The sequence below is a fragment of the Mustela nivalis genome, assembly GCF_964662115.1.
Source record: "Mustela nivalis genome assembly, contig: HAP1_SCAFFOLD_609, whole genome shotgun sequence".
NCBI lineage: Eukaryota > Metazoa > Chordata > Mammalia > Carnivora > Mustelidae > Mustela > Mustela nivalis.
Genome location: NW_028136053.1, coordinates 7657 through 26074, shown reverse-complemented (window position 1 = coordinate 26074; position 18418 = coordinate 7657). Strand labels below are relative to the sequence as shown.

The following is an 18418-nucleotide window of genomic DNA, read 5'->3' as shown; positions in this document are numbered from 1 at the left end:
TCTGTTTTGTTCCCCTCTCTTTTACTGTTTTAGCAGTCTGATCATCTGAAATGAATAAAAGTGTTGTTATGAACGGGATTATAAATGTTGCTCCCCTTTTAAGAAAACTTTCTTTGGAGATTCCCAAACTTCATTTCAATATAAGTGCCCCAAGCATACCCTACTTCCACATCTTTGGGATACGACCATTTTCAGACAAATTAGAAAATGAGTAAGGCGTAAATTTTTCCTAAATTACAAATTACCACATTGGAACTGATCTCATTTTAAATAACTGTCTTTCTGCTTTAAGTTTGTTGAGTTTGATTTTCAGTTTCCCTACTTTGTTGCTTGCTTCTCTCCCGTGTTGTTAATAATCACGAACTTTTACAGTCTGCCTACGAAGTGTCAGCACTGTGAGCGAACATGCCTTTAGAAAAGACTTCATTTATTCCTCCTAGCAAGCCTCTGAAGTAGCTGTTTTTTTTACAGATGAGGAAACCTAGGTACACAGCAGTCGAGCAGTTTCCATACATTTCTCTTTTGTACCATTCTTTACTAAGAAACTTTGACTTGAACAAACAGAACTTTTTAGAATGCCTGTGTGAACATAATGTTATAGTAAAGCTGTAGGGACTTAGAGGAAGTAAAGGATCTCCTTCCACTTTTGAGACATTCTTTCTTCCTTTCCAGTGGCTTTGCTTCCCTCTAGACACTGAAAGATCTCCTAAGATCATCACCATTGTCCTGATTTCCATCAGGTTTTTGTTCTTCTGCCCTAGCCAAGTACTTGTATTGTATCCTGACTGTCTTTGTGAACCCAGCAGGTTAGGGACAAGTTTTGTGGAGCATTCATTTTTGGTCTAGTTTCATTTGGAAACTTGAAATACTACCTTAAAGCAGAAGTTAAATGTGAGCATAAGAAAATTCTTAGACCATGTCATTTAAGAAATGTAACATTCATAAAGAAAACAAAGTTTGAATTCAGCCACGTGAAATTTGTCCATTAACCTGTTAGCAGATAGAGACTGACAAGTGTGTCTAACCATTCTGACTTCACAAGGCATAGAGGTGAAAATAAAAACTTGTAGTCACTTTGACTTTACTGAGATGTGACACAACTGGTAAGTAGTAGAATTCTTACTGGAACCAGTTTTACTGATTTTTTAAAAAATATTTTATTTATTTATTTGACACAGGGAGAGCACAGGCAGGGGGAACAGCAAGGAGAGGGAGAAGCAGGATCCTCACTGTGCAGGGAGCCTGACCCAGAGCTTGGGCCCAGAACCTCAGGATCATGACCTGAACTAAAGGCAGACACTTAACCTGCTGAGCCACCCAGGCAGCCCTGATCCTTCTTATTAGTTCAGTACTTGCCCATTTCACTATTTTGGGTATTTGGTTGAGAACCCTACTAGAAAAGAAAATGTTGAATGTACTTTTTTTTTTTTTTTGCTAAAATACACTGTTTCTTGAATTTTCCTAGTTTGAAGTAGTATCTATACTCCATATGTTCATTGCATTTAAAAATACAACAGGGGGCACCTGAGTGGCTCATTGGGTTAAGCCTCCCGACTCTTGATTTTGCCTCAGGTCATAATCTCAGGGTTGTGGGATGGAGCCCTACCTCAGGCTCTTGCTCAGCAGGGAGTCTCCTTGAGATATCTTTCTCCCTCCGTCTCTCTGCCCCTCCCTTGCTTCACTCATGCTCTCTTTCTCTGTCTCTCTCAAAAATAAATAAATCTTTAAAAAAAAAAATACAATAGGAACTGCCTCACCCTTGCCTTCTCACGCAGAGACAAGCCAGCTCAAACTGAGTGAATGGTAGAGAGTATTTGAGTTCTCTTCCTCGCTAGAGTTCTGCCCTGTTGTGTGTGTAATTCTTGCCAGGGAAGACTTCTCTTTTCTGGCCATATCCAAGGTGGCCATTTACTTTTTAACTTATGGGCATTAGGCTTAGTCAGTCATGGAAAATCTTTAAAAACTGCCATATATATAAATTTAAAATATCCAGATTGGTCATAGTGACTTCATATTGTAAGCTACTTTCCAAAATGGGAATTTAGAAACTTAAGAATTTTTTTTTAAGATTTTATTTATTTATTTGACAGAGAGAGAAATCACAAGTAGGCAGAGGGGCAGGCACAGAGAGAGGGGGAAGCAGGCTCCGCTGAGCAGAGAGCCTGATGAGGGGCTCCATCTCAGGACGCTGGCATCATGACCTGAGCTGAAGGCAGACTCTTAACCGACTGAGCCACCCAGGTATCCCAAAACTTAAGAATATTGTTGTCATAGATAGAAACCAAAAAACAGAGTCTTAACCATAGAGGGCAAACTGCTGGTTACCAGAGGGGAAGTGGGTGGGGGATGGGTGAAATAGGTGATGGGGATTAAGGCACTCACTTGTCATGATAAGCACCAGGTGATGTATGGAATTTTTGAATCACTGTGTATACACCTAAAACTAACACTGTGTTTTAACTATACTGGAATTAATTTTTTAAAAAAAAACATTAAAAAAAAAAAAAGAAAATCGAATGTTGGCAGTAATGTAAATATATATATGTAGTTGCTATCCATGATGCCAAATGCCTCAGGTAAGTTGTCTCAGTAGATAGCTACTAATTTAAAAAAGGTAAAATGTGTCAACCTCAGTACTTTGGTCCCAGATTTAAAGTGTATTTTTGAAGGTAAATTTACTTGTAACTACTTGCAAATTAATACAATTAGTATAGAAATATGGTAGACCTGTGGAAAAGAAAGGACTGCCAGTAAAAAGCAAAAGAGGATGGTACCTGTGTCTCTTACTGTTCTTTTTATTTAATTTCAGTTCAAATATTTTTATAAAAATTATCTTTCAAAAACATTTTAAGTAATTATTTTGAACAAAAAGAGGACTTTGTGCTTTTAAATTGTGGCTTTGTTTTTAACCTATTTTTAGAATATAAAATAATGTAAAATTGCATTTATAATATCGTCCATACCAGCAGATTTTCCAGAAACCCAGTTGAGTGAGTTTGATCATTGCAGAACTGAAAATAAAAATTGATTACAGTTAACACAATGTGTGAGTTGCATCTTTGGTACGTGGGCTTTATGTTAATGGCCCAGTTTTGATAAGCCTCCTTGGTTACAGTACAAAACATTAACCCCTCACTCCTTAGAGATCAGAAGAGAACATTCCTATCTCTCTGCATAATTGTTCTTTCCAAAGAGATGGGACACTCTTACTAAAATATATTTGTATTAGTAATGAGCCTGAAAAATAATAAAAGCCCTGAATATATGGATATTCCCTCTGAAATATATATTTTGAGTACAGCAGATTTTATTGGTTAAAGCTCTGGTTTCACCACTAACTGTGAAGAATAGTATTGGCTTCTCTATAGTTCTTCAAGGAGTTGTTCTTTGAGTCATCACACAAAAAGAATTATCTTTGGTATTTAAAAAAAAAAAAAAAAAAAAAAAACAGCTCCAAGTGAAGGCAAGGAAAATGGGAGGGTAGAGAGGATGGATTCAGGTTTGAATAGCTGTGAGAAGAATGCATTACCCAGCATTACCCAGTGAGCCCAACTTCAAGCTGTTCCCCCCACCCCCAGCACTGGGAAGTGAAATTCATATGCTGGTATGATTGCAGTTAATGCTTTAGCAATTTTAGAATTCTGTGATTTTTCCTAAAATCTGTAATGGCCTCAAAGCATCTGGTGTTAAAATATATTGGAGAATTTTGCTTCTATTCTTTATAGTGACTGTTCTGTAAAATGGAAGTTGAAAATGCCTCGATAAAATTGTTTCTTACATGGTGATTATCTTTAGAAGGTGTACCTTGGCTACATTGTTTATGTGACAGTTTTATATTATTACTTAATACTTCATACCTGTTGCTTTGTATCTGCAAAGTTAAAATAGGCACTTGAAGACAATTAAAACATTTCTTTTGACTAGTAATCCGGGCCGGCAAACTGGGTTCTAATAGCTGTTGAATTTGTGTTCCCATGTAAACTGTACACCAAATGCCAGTCAGCCCATGCCAATTAGTGCTCATGTTGCTAGGTCACCATGGTCAATTGAAAACTGCATCAATAGAACTTGAAAAGGTTTCCTCCCGATCAGACCTTCTGACATATTGAGCAGAATAATGGATGGGAAAAAACAGCCAAGTCCCCTACCCTAGATTCAAAATACTGAGCAGTAAGAATTCATTTGCAACCTGCAATTAATAGAAAGAATGGACTCCAAGAACGAGTCTAGACATTTTTAAAAATAAAGCCCATTTTCCTGTCTTGTACATGTTTACTCTTTGGATAGCATCTTAAATGTAACCAACTTGGTGATCTTGGGTCCAAATATTCAAGTGACTGAAAAGGAAATTTCATGGTTGAAAATGAACAAAATATTTTAAGTCATACGTTCCTGATTCATTCGAGTTTAGATCCCTCTTCTTTAAATGCTGATACTTAAACATGTTAGACTACATTGAATATGAGGGGCATAAAGGTCGCTCTGATGTTGTATGTCCCATTTGACAAATGCAGGCAAATTTGATTGTCCTCTAAGAGTTGGAGATGATGCTAGCCAGTTTGAGACTTTGAGCTATGTAACAGGTTTGACTTATAATGCAGACATAATACTTCTCCACAGAGGCGTTGGGGCTGAACCTCTGCTGCCATGGAACCGGATGCTCCAAACCCAAAATGCAGCCTTCCAGCCAAACCAGTACCAGATGCTAGCTGGACCTGGCGGGTATCCACCCAGACGCGATGATCGTGGAGGGAGACAGGTGATACAGTGTGGGCTGTGGGATGAAAAGCACGCTGTACTCTTGGTACTTAGCCTTGCTTCTCAGGACACTGTATTTTCTTAAGAACATTTCTGGATGAGATACTGGTAGTGTTGGTCAGCTGAACTTGGTTCCCTCAATTTAAAATGTATATAGAGTGAGTCTATACCTTACTATATCTGCTACACCCTGAAGATGCTAAAGGTTTTCCAGCCCCAGAGCTCTTTTAATCATAGCGGTCAGTAATATTTAGCACAAATAGAGTCAGTTGCCAAAACATTTTTTATCCTTTAAGGATGTTCTTTGTAGTAGTAGAAACTAGATTTCATAGTAGATAATTTTATAGAAGCTGAAAGTAACAGTCTACCCTTTTAGCTGTTACCTTTATTCATCTTAGAAGTCTCCTCTGTCTTGATTCATCTGGGATACCCCTTTTCATGGAAAGAAATATCTCCTTCATTATTTCCCACATATGTTTTTAGCTAAATTTAAATAGCTTTACAACGAGTATAACAATTCCTAGACAAATTTATTTAGCATGTGTGAGCTTCATTTCCTTCTCTGTAAAGTGTCCAGTTTAAGCAGAATTTAAGACAGAGGTCTGTTTGCCTCAGTCTATTTGTCCCCCCAGCCTTTTGACGCCTGGCTAGTTATTTACGTGCTCTGCAATCAAATCCTTGCCAGAGAACAGGGTCAGAATGCTACGATTTAGTGTGTGCAATGTTCATGGAGGTTAGCACCTGTGGTGATTTGAAGTGGATTTAAAATTGCTTACCTGGTGTTGCCTACAGGCCTTTTGCATTGCTTCAAATATTAATTTTCTTACACAGGTTCTTGGCATGTGGTCCCTTTGTGTAAGACCTCTCTTTTGACAGCTTAGAAAGATTTTTTTTTTCTTCTACACATTTTTGTTTATCTTTTTACAAGGCTATTCACTTTATAAGAAAATAATCATCTTAATTATCTTTTGAGAGAATTTTGTTAAAATTTATTAAAATCAAAATAGAATTTTATTTTGAATTACTGTCAGCCCCAGAGGTCTAAAAACATATCAGTAGTTTGCCATTTTATGCTGAAGAGTTGATGGGATGATAGTAGGCAGTCTACAAAATGAGTATTACTGAAATGGGGACATACTTATAAATTAGAAGAAACCCTGGAGAATTTTTAGTCCGATTACCTCATTTTCCAAGTGGGAAACAGCGGTGGCAGCAGAGCTGTGGCCTGGCTGCCGGGTTCTTCTGAGCCCAGTTCCTCTGGTTTCTCATCTCCTTCAGAGAAGGTCTTCCCTGGAAGAAACTCTCTGTTTTTACAGCAAGTAAAATCATTATTCACTTAGACGATACAAACCAATTGGTAAATTATAATTCTTTTAGGACCTTTTACAAATACATTTCTTTTTCTCACTCTTTTTTTTTTTTTTTTACAAATATCTTTTCTTAAATCACAGGTTTTGAAGTACTATTAAATTGCAGAAGTTCATTGTTAAAAAAGTGTAATTATGACCACTCTATTTAGTGAGGTTTATATGACTAAAAATAAAGCCTTAATGGTCTACACATACTCATTATAATTTAAACCACTGAATGACAACACTGGGCCAGGGAGTGGGGTGGAGAGTCTGTTTCAGAATCCTAGAGGCCTAGAAAGGGAATTGTGAGGGAGTTTTTTTGTACAGAAATTTTATTTGTAAACTTACTAGGATATGTTGTGAATGTCACTAGTAATTATGTAATAATCTAATGTGTTACTTAATACTCTACTATTTATAGCTAAACATACCCCCAAAAAATCCCTAAAATTAATAGTTCATTAGGCCTCAGCTGCTTTATCAAGCTCTTGTCTTAGTTAAACAAAATGACTTTTCCAGCGTATGTCTAAAGTTGATGTGGACATCTTACCACAATGTGACTTGAATTACTGCTAGGGGTGGCAGGGAAGATTGAGAACCACTAGTCTTTTACACAGGTCCTTTCACTGTAGTTCATTTCTGTGCATTTTAAGGAGTTTCTTAAGTGCATTAGTTATAGCTCCTTTGGGTAGTTTTCAGTGGTACCATTTATAGCAAGCTTTGCATGAACCTGGGGGCCTAAAGCATCTATTTATGAAAGACCTTCCATGTTAAATACTTTTAAGACATATTCAGCTTCTTTATGGTGTGTTTTTCCAGAGAGATATAAAATTAATTTCTTTGAAGGGGTGTTAATCCAGAAGATAAACTCTTGCTTTTGCTTATTTACAGGGATATCCCAGAGAAGGAAGGAAATACCCTTTGCCACCACCCTCAGGAAGATACAGTTGGAATTAGGCTTTTGTAAAGCTTTCCCAAATCCTTTCATCATTCTACAATTCTATGCTATTTGTGGAAAGATTTCTTTCTCAAGTAGTAGTTTTTAATAAAACTACAGTACTTTGTGTATTTCTTTTAACTGTGTATATTTCTACTGACCTGATCTCACTGTTTATGTTGCTTTCCAAAGATGTGTGTTGCATAATACAGTGGATCTGAATTTATTATTGCTTGTAAAACACATTTGATGGAATAGGAATACTGGTTTTTCATTATGGTTAAAATCAAACCAGCTGTGGATTTTAAAACACAGTATATTCTAGATCATCTAAGATCCATGCTGATTTTTAATGCACAAGAATTAGGTATGAACTCCTGAGCTGGAACCCTCAACTAACTAGAGTATATATTGTTCAGTATTTCTTTGGAAACATTTCATTAATGTACTTGTCTTATGGAAATTTCGGGACTTTAGTAAAAAAAAAAAAAAAAAGACAAAAAACTGAAAACTCTGGTGTCTTGTGTCCTTATTATAGAATTTCAACATTGAAAATCTTGGCCATGTGTTGTTTTAAGTCATTTTTTCAGACAATCATTTCTATAATTAGATGTCAAAAGAATACCAATGAAGAAGGAAGACAACCCAACGAACTCTTATGTTAGTATGTGAGCTACTGACTTGGCTAACTATACAATCTCTAAGAATAAGTTACTTATGTTTTATAAATTTCATATAGACTTGTCCTTCAGTTTTAAGGCTTGTTTTACATCTTTAAGAAAAGCTGAAAAGTTTAATTTGTAGCTACTTAGCCTGTGCTCCTTAGCGTATTTTTTGCATTATTTTGTAATAATTTCAGTTTGTATTCTTTTTTTTTTTTTTTTTTTTTTGCTAGTCAGCACACTTACTCCTTAAATTTATTCTTAATGTTCATACATGGCTTTTTCATATGCACTTTCATTTGTTTGCCACAACAAATTTACACACATGTGTAAAGACTTGCTGCTTTGTTACCATTTGCTTATTCTAGCCCAAGATTGTAGAATAAGGTTTTTCTTTGACCTTCTGATTTAGGACATTTTTGCTTAATACTTCAACTAAGGCACACTTGTTAATCTTAGCCTATGCAGAGAAAAGGCCACCTTAATCTTAAATAAGAAGGTATTTTGAAGCTGTTGAGTTCTTTGCTGGTGACGTCCTTCATTGTTAAGACAAAGCCTCTCTGCTGGGAATTAACACAACCATTATAACCTTCACAATATGTTAAAGTGATAACACCTTTTAAATTTCTCTATGGTCCAAAAACTACAAATGGATAGCCACCTAAATCAAGTATTTCATATTCCAGAGGAGCCCATATAAATGTCCTACTCTCTATAGCTTCATAGATACCCCAAACCTACACTTCCACAGAACCTATATTTTCTCAGATTTGGGTTTTTTTTTTTTATTTTTAGCTGTTATAAATGTGTATAAAATAATTGTTTTTGGTTGGCCTATACACAGTTACATATAACTGTTAAAATGTTTTAATTTGAATGTTTAAAGTATTTTGAAGGCGTCTAAGCCAAAAGCCTGTGGAAAAGCTGTGCCAGCTAGATTCCCTCTACCTGGTGGGGTGTCCTGGAGGACACCTGCCCCCTAGATAAACCCTCATTGACAGGCCTGCTCCATTCCTTCATCCTTGCTCCCTCCTTTTGCTCCTTACTCCTCCTTCCTCTCCTTCCAACTTGTCCCCCCAAGTCTGAATCTGCCAGAAAAATGTCCTATTATTTCAACAAATGAAGGCTTCTTAGAACTTCAAATAGAATATTTAAAGCTATACACATTCCCTCCATATTCGGATATAAAAATAGTTAATGGACCCCATTTAAATAACTACTCATACTATCTAAGTAGGAGACAGGTTTTCAGGGTCTCCTATTAAAGATGCTTAAAAATCTTAGAACATGGAACAGTGATACTATTGTAGCTCTAAGGACCCTTAATGAGCAGTTGTCTTCCCTTTAAGGATCAAATGAGGTAATGCACGTTAAAATAACAAAGCCATCCACAAACTATTAGATTGCCATTTGGCGTTACAAAGGCAAATTGAGTGTAATGAGCTATGGTTAATTTTCGTCCTAGGGCGCGGGACGTCTGGGCGGGCCGGGGTGGAGCTGAGGGTTGTGAGCTCCCATTTTCCGCGGGGCGCATTTGGAGGTCGGGCGCACCTCCGACCGAGTCGAGGGCCTCCGGGCGCGGTGACATCGCAGCCGGGCGGGACGGTGGCGGCGTCCGGGAGCCACTGGCCTGGCGCGGCGGGGACAGACGGGCTCTGAGGCAAGGTCCCAGGCCCGCGGGCAGGCGCGCCGGCGGGGCGAGTTAGCGCACCCCATCTACACGCTCCTTTACGGCGCCCGCTGCCTCTCGCGCCCGCGTCCCGACCCGCGTCCAGCCGCTCGCCGGCTCGGGAGCCCCGCGAGCCGCCGGTGTCTAGTAGGGTGGGCACAGGAAAGTTCAAACCCCCGGCCCGCAGTCTGGGAAGTGTGGTTTCCGCCGCCGCCAAGCTCAAAGTGAATTATTGCAGCCGCAGCCCTCGGTTCCTGGAAGTGGCGCTGCAGCTTTTTCACCTGCTCGTTTTAGCGTCTCAACTCCCGGCACGAAATGCAAACACCGAGCCTGTAAGGGGATAGCGGAGCTCTTCCTTCCAAGGCTGCAGTTTTAAGTTCTAAGTCTGAGCGTAAACCAAACTTAGCTAAGCTTAGAAATCTGAAGTTCAGACATTCTCTTAAGAGTCAGCTAAGATTCCCCATTCCCGGACTGCTGAGAGCTGCCAGGCTCCGTCCCGCTAGTCCGACGCCTCTTCCTGATCGCTCCAGAGGGTCAGGGAGCGGAGTTCTCGCCAGACTCTTCTAATTTCTAATTAGGAAAAAAGTCAACAAACAATAAAATAAGAAATGGCCCGTTCTCGACAGATTTTTCCTCCACTCAGGGTAAAGTTAATCTCTTGTGTTGCTTGTTTCTGGATTTCGTATTTACGGAATGAGGAGGGCTAAAAGGAAACATGCTTTGATTTTTTTATGTGAAATGGGAATAGAGCTATATTCACTACTGCAAAATAGCACAACTTAGAGTTACGCAATGTTCGTGGTTAAACCTTTATTAGAAGTTACCTAAACAATAACTGAAATAGAGGTTACACGGGATTTAAAAAATAAAATAAAAAGCATTTCATTCAATTTTGGGTACACATTTCATTGAGTTGCGTGTATACATCTAAAGCAAAAACAATGAAACCAAAAAACTCTCCCAGAAGCTTCCACTACCCCAAAATGAAAAATGATAAAATAAAAGTGATCCTGAAATCACAAAGTTTTCTAAGTACTTACTAGGGAGAGCAAATTCCTGATGGAATGTGAATGCAGCGCCTGTCTGCCATTTTCTTTGAACCTTCTCCAGATGCTCACCAATTCTCACTAGCATTCTCACTAGCAGTTAAAAAAAAAAAAAAAAAAAAAAAAAAACTATCTAATTTTTTTTTTTTTTTTTTTTTTTTAGTAAATTGTATCCTAATTCCCTGTCTCATTGGGTTTGGGCATGACAAGTAGCAGCATTTTAAAAAAACTGGACTGAAATTGTCAACATAAAGGGTTGTTTTCACACAAGTTACTGTTGTGTTAAATCATTGGGCAATATCATTCATGCTTTGAACATCTGAAACTTGTACTGCCACTACATAATGCATTATTTATGCACAAATTCATATCTAAAAACCCAGTCCATGGGTCTTTGTGATTGTGGTTCGCAAATTTACTCCGAAAGTCTTTTAAATCAGCAGTATTCAATGCAGCTAACAAAGACATTCTTTGGAAGGTGCTTGCATTTAGTGACCAGGATAGAGGTTCTGATTTGCTTTAAATTGAAAGTAAACAATTGCTAGCACAATGGAGTTTGGACACAACATCTGTGTTGATAAAAGTCTGGCTACTTGTTTTGACCATCGGGTTTTAATTCTAAGCAAAACCTTAAATAGAAAACTGGGTTACACCCTCTATGCTTTCTATACAAAACACCATTCCTGCGCCTTCAACATTGCACACTGCCACACATTCAAAGCTTCAATTCATATCCCAATGAAGATTACAGAAAAGTACCTGCAATCCCTGCTGTTCCTCTCTGCAACTTTGCTTCTGGGTTTTTGTTTCTGTGCCTCAACTGGAAAAGATAAGCTTGTTGTGAAACCCCAAAACATTTAGGAAAATATCACATCTGCAGTTAGCATTTCTGGAACCCAGTTTTGCTCTGGCCTCTGCTAAACTTTGAGAGGGCTTTGTTCCACTCAGACCCTGCCTCGGCCCTCCCTCTTGGTTGTGAAGACACTTATCCTCCTCTTCAGTTAATGAGTTTCACCTAGTCTGGCCGTTTGTGTTTTTATAAAAGATCTGCAAAGCACTAATTGCAACAGAAGAAAAAAAGCTCTTGCTTTGCATTAATCAGAATGCAGAATTCTATAGTAAAAACATTTTCTATTCCAATGTTTCAAGAACCAAACCTTATCCTAATTTCAGAATGTGCACACATAAACTCTGTGAATTTCTGGGTGTAGGATGTTAAGCCATCTGCAGCGATTACTTCTGGCAGTGGTTCCTTTACTACTTAAAGGAATGCTGAAGGGAAAAAATATGCCTACAGCAAATACACTTTAGAAAATACTGTATAAAGAAGGCTGTTTTTTCTTAATGATCTTTTGGATACAGAGTTCACTTAATCTAAGGAACTCTTTGTTCCAGAAATAAATTATCAATGGAAAAATTGTCCATGAAGATTGTTTTCTTTAAAAATGTTACTTGGAGCCTTTAGTCCATAAGCTAGTATTGGTAAGTATTGGGTTGTAATAGGTATATATCGCAAACCATGTGGACTTTTGGAACACATTTCCTAGAAGTTAAATTTCAGAATTCTGGTACTGATGTGAGGGAATCAAATCAATATAGAAAAGCATTTTGAAATTTGGCATATCAGTAATAATTACGCTAGCTTGGCAAAAATTTTGAAAGTCAGTTCTATCAATATGCAAAAACCCAAATTGGGAGAATTTTCTGTAGGTGTATTGCATCATTTTTATATTATTTTCTTATTCAAATTATTTCCTTTTATGTAAATAGTTTTTTTAAAAAATAAGTTCTCATTTTCCCAAAAATGCATTCACATACCGTTGATAAAGCTGATCCCCTTACTTGTTCAGTGGTTGTTTTTTCCCTCTGTGAAAGGGACTGGAGTTTTATTATTATTATGTAAAATACAGTTTAGAGAAAGTGCAGGTTTAATTTCTAAAACACCTTCTGAAGGATTCACTTTGTACATTCAGAAAAACACCCAAACAATGAAGTGAAATGAAATGTTTCAGTCTCAAACTAATTCTAAAACTTCAAATGTGTAAGAGTCTTAGGGTCTCTGTTAAGTAGTTGTGATCATCTATAAATCACAATTCATCCATGTTAGGTCTTTAATTTTCATTCGTTTTATAAGCTAACAATCTTCAGCTTGCTTTTGGTATTTTAACTCCAATACCAGTTATTTAAATCATGAGTAAACTGAGCTGCGGTGTCATGTCATGCCAGGAGGTGGGGGTGGAGAAAAAAGCCAAACCAAAATAAAACCTATACAACTTAGTGAAAAAGAAATGACCACTTGACTTTAACCAAAAAAGTACTTAAGATTCTTTTAAGTTATATTTAAATATTCATTTGAAACATAAGAAATATAAATTGGCATATTAAAGAGTAAATACATTATTTGTACAATAAAACACCAACAAAATCGGTGTGCAACCCCTATTAAGTTGTAAATATGATGGGAAAATTATAAATAATTCTTACTCTTTACATTCTGATTACAATTCAACAAATCACCTTCTCTTCCTTCTTGACATGCTTTGAAATATAGAGATTGATGTCAATTTTAGCAAATTTGCTTGCTTGTTCTAGTGTTTTATCAAGGTATTCAAATTCAGATAAGCAAATAACTTAGAGCAAATAACAGATCTACGGAAAGACAGCGTGCATTTATTTTATCAGCTGATTTTGGGAGACCAGATTCCACATAAGAAGTAGTTTACAATCCTTCCTTCTTATGAGCCGCTTCTTACGGTAGGAAATATCCTCTTTTAGAGTAATGTAGAAACACTCATTTGCCAAATAACGATCAAAACATTTTAAAATCGCCATTAAACTTTAAAAGCTTTATCAATCCATATAAGCAGTTATTTTGATTATTTTTATTCCATTTCTCTATTACCTAAATGGCAATAATTCCCCTGCAATAATGTTGCTATGTGCATGATCCATCTTGAGCTACAATGTACTTTCAATCAAACATTAATGAAATTGCACTTAATGGGGAGGCCTTTGAAAATTAATCTCTCAAGTTCCACTCCAAAAAAGAATTCATTATTAAAGCTGGGTTGGTTTTTTGAGCTACAAACACCAACAAAGTTTCCAACTTTTAAAACTCTTGAGAGCTTTGGTTAGGACGTGGTGGATGTGGACTCAGCCAGCTTTTCGAATAATTTAGGAACTTCTGAAGGAGTAAATCACCACCTCACAGCCTCCTGGTGTCTTATTATTCAGTCCCGGGACTGTCGCTGTTCCCCACCCCCAGCAAAGAGGTGCCGAGGCTGCCCCTCTCCACGACCCGTTCATTAGTTTCTGATCGCCGTGTACGTAAGAGTCCGCTTCGGTGTGTTTCCCCCATCCGTTCTCGAAGTTTCTTACACAGCCTGCGCGCCGCAGGCCGGACCCCGCCCCGGGGCACCCGCGCGGTCACCACGTTCTGCCATAGAGCAGGTTGGCGCCGAGCACGCCGCCGCCGTAGTCCCCCGCGGTCGCGTCCAGGGCCGCCAGACCGCCCCCCGGCCCGTGCAGCGCTGGCGGGCTGGGTGACAGCTCCTCGAGCTCAGGCGCCGGCGTCGGGGCGGGCGGCTGCGGGCCGGCCTGGCCGGGTGTCGGGGTGCTGGCACCGTTCTGGCACGGCTTGCCGTCCTTGACTAGCACGGGCACCGCCACGCGACGCGGGGACGGCGGCGGGGGTGGTGGCGGTCCCAGGCCACCCTCCTGCTGCAGCTGCTGCGCCGCCTTGTCCTTGGCCTGCCGCTTCATCTTGTAGCGGTGATTCTGGAACCAGATCTTGACCTGCGTGGGCGTCAGGTGGATCATGCTGGCCAGGTGCTCGCGCTCGGGAGCCGATAGGTACTTCTGCTGCTTGAAGCGACGCTCCAGCTCGTAGACCTGCGCCTGCGAGAAGAGCACGCGGCGCTTCCTTCGCGGCGCCGCCGCAGCCGCATGCAGCGGCGCCAGCGTCTTGGCGGCGTCCGCGATGCCAGTCAGCGACCCCATGCCGGCTACGTTCACGCCCGCTGATGGCCCCATGAACCTGGAGACTGGGGAGGGCCCCAAGGGGAGAAGCCGGGTGAGCGCCAGGCCTGCTGGGATCCTGCTCCCGCCGCCGCCCCAAGCTCTTCACACCGCGCGGCCCGCGACGCCGGTGGGACCCCCGCTGGTCCCAGCACCTTACGCGCGTCCCGGGGCCCGGCGCCCCTCAGGCACCCCGGGCCGGGTCCCAGGACACCCTCCGCGCGCCCCCAGCCGGGTCCCGGCACCCTCCGCGCGCCCAGGAGCCCGGCACCCACCGCGCGCCCCCGGCTGGGTCCCAGGACGCCCCGCGCGCCCGAGCCGCGTCCCAGGACCTCTCGCGCGCCCGTCCCGCCCGGGACCCTCGGCTCCGCGCGCGCACCGGGCTGCGATGGGCAAAGCCCGCGCCGTCCGCCTGCCCTCAGTCCCGCGCTGCCCGCCCCGCTCACTTGACGAGTAGCGCGGATCCGGGTTGGCGCCGTACCAGCCGGTGGCCGCGGCGGCCGCACCGCCCCGCATGCCGTCCGTGTAGGCGGGCAGCTCGCCCACGTTGCCCAGGCCGCCGTTGCAGTAGCCGCCCATGGCGCCGTGCGAGAACTGCGAGACGCCCGGCGGCATGTGGTAGGTGGCGGCTGCGGCCGCCGCCGCGGCTGCCGCCGCCGCCGCCGCCGCCGCGTTGTGGCCCGCCATGGCGTGGGGCGGCTGCATGCCCGCCACCGCCGCCGCCTGCGAGGAGGGGCCGAGCGGCGGCGCACGGTAGGCGGCCGCGGCCCCCAGGGGCGCCCCCAGGCCGGGCGGCGCGCCGTCCATGGCGCCGCCGAACTTCTTGTAGGTCTCCTCGATGGGGCTCAGGATGTCGGACACGGAGAAGGGCGTCGTGTGCTTGGGGCTCAACGACATGGCTCGGCGAACGGCCAGATAGGGGGGCCCGGGGCGGGCGCAGGCGGGACGCGGCGGCCGCTCGTCGCCGCCACCCCGGCTGCGGCGGCAGCGCCTGTGACGAGGAGTCGGCGGCGCGGCGAGCCCTCGAGCCGCTGGATCTGGGGTTTATTTTAGTCCGCCGCCAGGTTTACGACAGACTCGAGGGGCGGAGCAACATCCCAAACGAGCAAACAATGGTCATTGACATCTTTTTCTCTACCCCCACCCCCACCCCCGTAATGGAGGCAAAAAAGGTAAAGGGGGCAGTTGGGTGTTTCTTGAGAAGATCACACCCCTCTGCTTTCTCCATCCTTCCCGCCTCCATCCCCAGCAGTTACCCCAGCCCTCAAGCACCAGAAATTAGAAACTCCGAGGTCGGCGTCGGGGCTTGACGTCAAGAACTCAACGCTTCTTTCCTACCAGACCGGAGTTTCCCTAAAGAGACTTTGTAGCAAAGTCCACTATATTTGGGCATCGGGAATGGGTGCTGAGCTGCAGGGGTTATGCAGGGCTCACCTGGTCCTCTACAGCGACCAGCGCCTCATTCGCTCCATCATCTGAAGTGTTGAAAAAAAAGAAAGAAAGAAAGAGAAGGAAAGACAGAAAAAAGAAAAGGCTCTTGGGTCCCACCGTAAAAGCGCATAAAGAGATGAGGTACAATGACCATCATCTGCCATTGCAGGACTTCTAATTTATGCATCTTATAGACCCTTAAGCATCATTTTGTGCGCAGCCAAACGGGCACTTCCAAATTAGTTCAAAGTGTCCAAATCCAAAGAAGAGAGAAAACATGCACACAGAGATACCCACAAATACACTGATGCTAACTTGTAAGTATTCTGTTTTTAATCTGTGGGGATGGAGGTTGGATAAGGGAAAGAGGGTACATTTTTATTTGTTAGAAGGTTTCATGTTCACTTTACACTAGTAAAGTTCTCCACAATTTTCTTTCCGTTGCTGCTGCTCTTTTCCTCTCTTCTTCGCTCCCTCCTTCCCCCTTTTTTTTCTCTCTTTCCGCCTCATTTCTCTGTCTCAAGTAAATATTCAATTTAGGATTTATTCTCCTATCACTGCCATGATCAAAAAGAGAGAGAGAGAGAGAGAGAGAGAGAGAGAGAGAGAGAGAGAAAAGAAAAAAGCCCAAAACCTAAGTATTTCTAGCTGTTTAAAATGGATCTTTTTGTTGTTGTCAGAAAATATGTAATTTGTTTAAGGAATATGAAATGGATGCAGAAACCATGTAAAAAAGATAGTTTGTCTTGAAAAATAGAAAACCATAGATAACTGATTTTTTTTAAAAAAACTGTCATTTCTTAATTTTCAAATTTACCTGCAGAGCAAAGAACTTAGACATTGTGAACTCTCTACCAAATGCTGAACATGACAAAACAAAAGAAGTGTGCAAAGCACAGTGAATAAATGTTGAAAACAATCTTGCAGTTAAAAAAATGAAAATGGGGAAATGAGAATACAGTTTTTAAGTTTTCCTGCATACTGGTGGGTTAGGAAAAAGAACAAGGGGTATGCTTTCTTAAGCGAAATTTTATTGTTCAAAAAGAAGAAGAAAAGAATGTGTGAAAAACGTTCTAGGTTAACTTAGCAGTACCTGTCTTGAAGACAAGAACAGTGTTACCTATTCCTTTTCCTGTTTGGTTTTAACCCTTTGGTGGGAATGTCTTCCAGAGTTTTGCTCTTACTGTTTTAATCATTGTTTTGTTCATTTCAACCAGTTTTGCAAAGAATGTGTTCTCTCTGGGGGTGAGGGGGTGGGAAGGGACCAGTATGGTCATCTGTGAGAACAAAGTATCAACCAGGCAAGTGTGTAGAGGAGTATTTTGAAATGCTAAAGGAACAAAAGGCAAAGTTACATGAATTGTTTGTAGTTGTCAGTTAATTGATTTAGCAAGGTTAGTATTGCTACAATTTTAACATGATACTACTTTTACAGGTCTGTGCTGAACTTGAAACACTTGGGCTAGGTCTTCATCTTCACCTGCAACTGGAAGAGCCTATTAATTTTTTAAAAATTGGTGGCACACAAAGAAGCATTTATATATGTACTTAGGTGATTGTTGGAACCCTGAAACTGCAGTTTGGCTTTAAATTTTGTTTTAATTAAAATTGAATTGTTTCCTTGTAGTAGTTTGAAACAAAAGAAAGTAGAAATACATTTCAAACTTTTATCAGAGACAACAAGGTAAGCAAAAATCATTGTGTGATGGCATCTATGGATAAAAAAAGTCCATGTGAACCATTATATTTCATTTTTCAAGTTCAAACATGTCTCAGAAATGAAACCTGTGGTCATAATGTTCATGTTAATTAGTTACCCAAATTGAAAAATGTTTATAATTACATTTTTCCAGTTATTATTTAGTCTGTTTTCAGGTTATACATTTCATCTAGTGTAATTTGTTTTATAGAACTACAGGATAGCATTTCCCATGAAGTGGCTATACTGCAAGTTGTTGCTTATTTTGTTTTTCAGCTGTATTGAGTCCTGCTACAGGTTCATTTACATATGGAAGGATCCCGTTTTTAAATAAAAAGTACTTTATCATATCTGGAGGCTCTCTGCAGAGAGTCACTTACTGGCTGCTGGAGAGCTTGATACCCTGAATGTTACTCTTTCACTGGAGGTCAGTAGTTAAGAAAAAAAAAAAAAATCACAATCTTTATCAATTATTTGTGCCTCATTCTAGAAATGACATACTTTCATGCTGGAAACACTGTTTGGATATGTGCAGATGATGTCTAGAGGATGTATATGTACATTTATATACAGACACAAATTAAAACAGTCCACTTGATATTCCATTAAAGCTTTTCATCAAATTCACTTCATCAGATTGTTGTCTGTCCCAATTATGTATGGAAATTTATACTCCGTAGTTTCTTAAATATTATCGACTAAATTGGATTTCATAGGAAATGTATTTTTAAAGAAAGTTTTTTGTTGAGTTTGCTTTCCTTAAAAACAATGCTGGCAGGCTGGGGAGGGGTGGGGTGAGGAGAGAAGCAAATACCACTAAAGGGAATACAGTGAAAAGAGATGGCCC

At 41.0% G+C, this 18418-nt stretch overlaps 2 protein-coding genes across 3 annotated transcripts in view; one reads left to right on the top strand and one right to left on the bottom strand.

Moving 5' to 3' along the window:
* XRN2 (5'-3' exoribonuclease 2) overlaps positions 1-7558 on the top strand; it is a gene marked incomplete at its 5' end in the record, with an annotated part of 90473 nt that extends 82915 nt beyond the window's left edge. For both annotated transcript variants that reach the window (XM_082750049.1, XM_082750048.1), the window contains 2 exons: positions 4621-4759; positions 7002-7558. In XM_082750049.1, coding sequence (XP_082606175.1) covers positions 4621-4759; positions 7002-7067 — 205 coding nt within the window. In that variant the 3' untranslated portion in view covers positions 7068-7558. The remainder of the gene's footprint in view (positions 1-4620; positions 4760-7001) is intronic.
* Positions 7559-12629: 5071 nt separating this feature from the next.
* NKX2-4 (NK2 homeobox 4) lies at positions 12630-15369 on the bottom strand. Its single transcript, XM_082750050.1, has 2 exons — positions 14888-15369; positions 12630-14467 (listed from the first exon to the last, which is right to left on the bottom strand). The coding sequence occupies exons 1-2, from the start codon at positions 15336-15338 to the stop codon at positions 13851-13853; spliced, it is 1068 nt and encodes a 355-aa protein (XP_082606176.1). The 5' UTR covers positions 15339-15369; the 3' UTR covers positions 12630-13850.
* Between the last annotated feature and the right edge of the window lie 3049 nt (positions 15370-18418).

Coding starts and splice junctions, on each gene's coding strand:
- NKX2-4 (XM_082750050.1), bottom strand. CDS start 15,338: ATGTCGTTGAGCCCCAAGCACACGACGCCCTTCTCCGTGTCCGACATC. Junction 14,468..14,887: donor GGATCCGCGCTACTCGTCAA/GTGAGCGGGGCG, acceptor GGCCCTCCCCAG/TCTCCAGGTTCATGGGGCCA.